Source organism: Mauremys reevesii, linkage group 13 (genome assembly GCF_016161935.1).
Source record: "Mauremys reevesii isolate NIE-2019 linkage group 13, ASM1616193v1, whole genome shotgun sequence".
NCBI classification, from domain to species: Eukaryota; Metazoa; Chordata; order Testudines; family Geoemydidae; genus Mauremys; species Mauremys reevesii.
In genome coordinates this window covers 1,219,585-1,223,315 of record NC_052635.1, presented here as the reverse complement: position 1 = coordinate 1,223,315, position 3,731 = coordinate 1,219,585, and the positions used below count along the sequence as shown (strand labels likewise).

Sequence of the window (3,731 nt, the reverse complement as noted above, 5' to 3'; positions counted from 1 at the left end):
CGCTGATTCCCTCCTCGGTGTGCTTAACGTCTGTCTGCAGCAAGGAAGGGAGGGTTTTTGTACAGCTCTGCTCCGGGGCTCTGTCACTGTGCCCGCTGCAGGGCGCAGAAATACACCGCTGTGTCCGCCAGCTCCAGCGCTGAGATGTTCAGAACTGTGGAGCTGCCACCAGCCTGGGAAGAAAACCTCTTCTGGGCGAAACCTGCGGTATCGCTGAGATCTCTGTAGGACTTCGCTCCTCTCCAGAGAATGTACTGCGGGGCTTGGTGCGGATACTGACGGTACCAGAACAGATAGACAGCGCTAGAGCTGGTATCATAGGAACAACTCAGCGACACAGTGTTTCCTTCTGATTTAGAAACTTCAGGCTCCCTGGACTGGACCGAGTCACCCAGAGCAGCACCTGCAGAAAGACAATCAAATCCAGAAGCAACATTTCAACTGCACTTGACCCATAGAACTGGCTCTGGGTGCATTGCAATGTAAGGTTTGGAATTTCAAACCGGATTAAGGGGTTTAGGTACCTTACAGCAGAAGATTTAAAAGTAATAGAGTAGGTTAGAGTTAGAGAAATTGTTTGGGATAGGTTTAGGTTCCGGTAGAAGATGTGCGTACGAATTTGTTAGGCGCCTTTGAAAATGAGCCCCTTTACCTAGGTGATTAAATATCCAAATACTGAGAATCAAACACTTGCCCATGACGTCTCCCATAGCGGCCGAGCTTGACTCTTTCGGCGGTTGCTGCGAAGAGGCTTGTAAGCGTCTGGTCTCCGAAGGCAGCTACACGTGGGCCAGGTTCGACAGACACAAGCTTAGAGGAAGAGGGCGGAGTTTGGGGAACGGTCCTGACCCCGGGAGCACCGCTGGCTCCCTGTTACTCTACAGCTGACATCGCGCGAAGATTGAGTGAAGAAGGATTGATTTGTGGGTACGGATCTAGTCGGGGGCTCAGGATACCTGGCTTCTGTTCTCAGTTTTGTAACAGACTCCCGGTGTGACCCGGTGCAAACCAGTGAACTTCTTTGCGCCTCAGTTCCTCTACCTGTAAACTCGGCCCCTTGCTATTCCCCTGCCTCGGGTGGGACTGACAGGATAAATATCTTGAGCTGCTTAGGTATTAGAGTAGGAGAGATTTCAGTACATACGCAGAGGCGTTAAGAATGACAAATGGGATTTTCGAAGGAGACATTTTTTGAGAGTTAAATATCAAATTCCAGTAATGTCCTTTGAAATTCACATCCAATGTTCCTGGGGTATTTTTTCTGCATTTTTGTTTCCCCACCGCTGAAAGCTAAAATAAAGAAAACATGGAAGGATGTCAAATGACAAAACAAACTCATAATTTTCACCATCACATGTCGCTGCATTCACATTATTTTTCCACACCATACACAGAGAGCATTTGATATGTAGGGCTTCTTTAAAAATAAGACAAGGTAATAACACTTTCCAAACAAGCCAGCTAAAAATCCAACTTTTCAATTAGATTTTTGATTACACCTTGAGGGAGTTTGAAACCAGAGATTCACCTCATCACAGGTATAATTAACAGGTATTTTGAGGGTATATTGTCCATATATTTAATTTTAGTTCATGTATTTTATCCTAATTTTTCCAAAAATGAATTTAACAGTAGTTTCAACCTATATTTTTTCAGTCATTCTTGTTAGTCATTTTTTCAGTTACAATCTCTCTTGCTTTTTTTAAATTATTTTACCCCGACCGCGGTATCTGTCCCATTCAGACATGAGAAAAGATGCCCAAAATTCTTCCCGATTTAAGTTCTTTCCCTTTATATTCTCCAAAGACTGTGTTTTAATGTTGCTATTTTGAGTAAGCACTTAATTTGGCGGAGGACAGAGCGTGGACTAACTAAACCGACAGCTCCATAATCACCCACAAATGTTTGTACTGAATGGGGTTAAAAAAATTCAAATGTGCTGCTTGTGGTTTTTAATTTCCACAACCTCCGCTGCAGCAAGGCGAGGGGATTTTTTGTGCAGGTCTCCGGTTTGGGTCTGTCACTGCAGGGCGCTGTAATACACCACTGGGTCTGCCAGCTGCGATGTCCAGAACTGTGGAGCTGTCATTGGCCTGAGAAGAAATAGACCGGATTCAGCTTACTCTGCAGCTGACCTTAGTGGCGATAAGAGGGAGGGAAGAAGGATGGGGTTGTGGTGAAGAAAGCTGAGTCTGGGAAACAGGAGGTCTCAGTTTCCCACTTCTGCCACAAATTCCCTTAGCGAATCTGGGCAATTAACTTAGTCTCTCTGTGGCTCAGTTCCCCCTCTGTACAGAGAAGTGATAACATTTCTCTGCCTAACCATGGGCATTATGGGGTAAATCCTTTTCAATCACTCAGATATTACAGTGACGGGGATCATGTAGTATAGACCAGTAATACAGACTGGGGTGTAGTCGGGCTCCTAACTGTCTCCGCCTCTCATGAAATCCCAGGAGAGATTCGCGGGAAGAATTGTGTAAAATTATTAGTGTGTTTCTTCAACAGCCTTTATTGTCAGTCCGGCTGCAACGGGAAAACATTCAAATTCCGTAGAACAGTGAAAGGGTTTCAACTGGCAACACGTGTTTATTCTATTCACCAGCCGATGGCGCCGCTTTGACAGTAGTTCACCACACCACACTCAGAGAAAGCATCGCTTTTATCGTGTGGGACCCGTACTTAACAAAATAAATACAAAGCAATGCCAGTAACCAGGGCGGCTTTAACCAGTGCAGGGCCCGATTCGTGGGGCATGTACTCTCCGGGCGGCACTTCGGTTTTCCGCGCTTCGGCGGTGATAGCGGGGCCCCTTGGTAGCGGGGCCGCGGGGCTCCGGCAGGGCGAGCTGGGCTGTGGGGTTGCGGGGCTCCTGCCACGGTAGCGGGGCGACAGGACTTGCCGCGCTCGGCCGGGGGAGCGGGACCGCGGTGTTGCGGGGCTCCGGCCAAGCGGGGGGACGGGGTTGCGGGGCTCTGGCCGGGGTAGCGGGGCCCCGGGACCTGCCGCGCTGCGACGGGGTAGCAAGACCGCGGGATTGCGGGGCTCCAGCCGGGGTAGCGGGGGGTAGCGGGACCGCGGGGTTGCGGAGCTCCAGCCGGGGTAGCGGGCCCGCGGGGTTGCGGAGCTCCAGCCAGGGTAGCGGGGGGTAGCGGGACCGCGGGGTTGCGGAGCTCCAGCCAGGGTAGCGGGGGGTAGCGGGACCGCGGGGTTGCGGAGCTCCAGCCGGGGTAGCGGGACCGCGGGGTTGCGGAGCTCCAGCCGGGGTAGCGGGGGGTAGCGGGCCCGCGGGGTTGCGGAGCTCCAGCCGGGGTAGCGGGACCGCGGGGTTGCGGAGCTCCAGCCGGGGTAGCGGGACCGCGGGGTTGCGGAGCTCCAGCCGGGGTAGCGGGCCCGCGGGGTTGCGGAGCTCCGGCCGGGAGAGCGGGGCTGCGGGGTTGCGGAGCTCCAGCCGGGGTAGCGGGCCCGCGGGGTTGCGGAGCTCCAGCCGGGGTAGCGGGCCCGCGGGGTTGCGGAGCTCCAGCCGGGGTAGCGGGGCTGCGGGGTTGCGGGGCTCTGGCTGGGGTAGCGGCGGGTAGCGGGACCGCGGGGCTCCGACAGGGGGAGCCCAATGGCAAACGCTACATTAACATTGTTTCAGCCTGTGTGTTACTTGACATCGTGCATTCAGTGCCACCATAGAAGGGAAGGGCTCTGCATAGACGGAAATTTGCCTGGGCATCAGTACAAAA

The 3,731-nt window shown here is 52.9% G+C and overlaps 1 gene segment (V, D, J or C); it reads right to left on the bottom strand.

Moving 5' to 3' along the window:
* Positions 1 to 792, bottom strand: LOC120379824. The segment is given in 2 exon segments: positions 1 to 403; positions 653 to 792. Coding segments are annotated over 2 exon segments (378 nt in total).
* Positions 793 to 3,731: the final 2,939 nt, after the last annotated feature.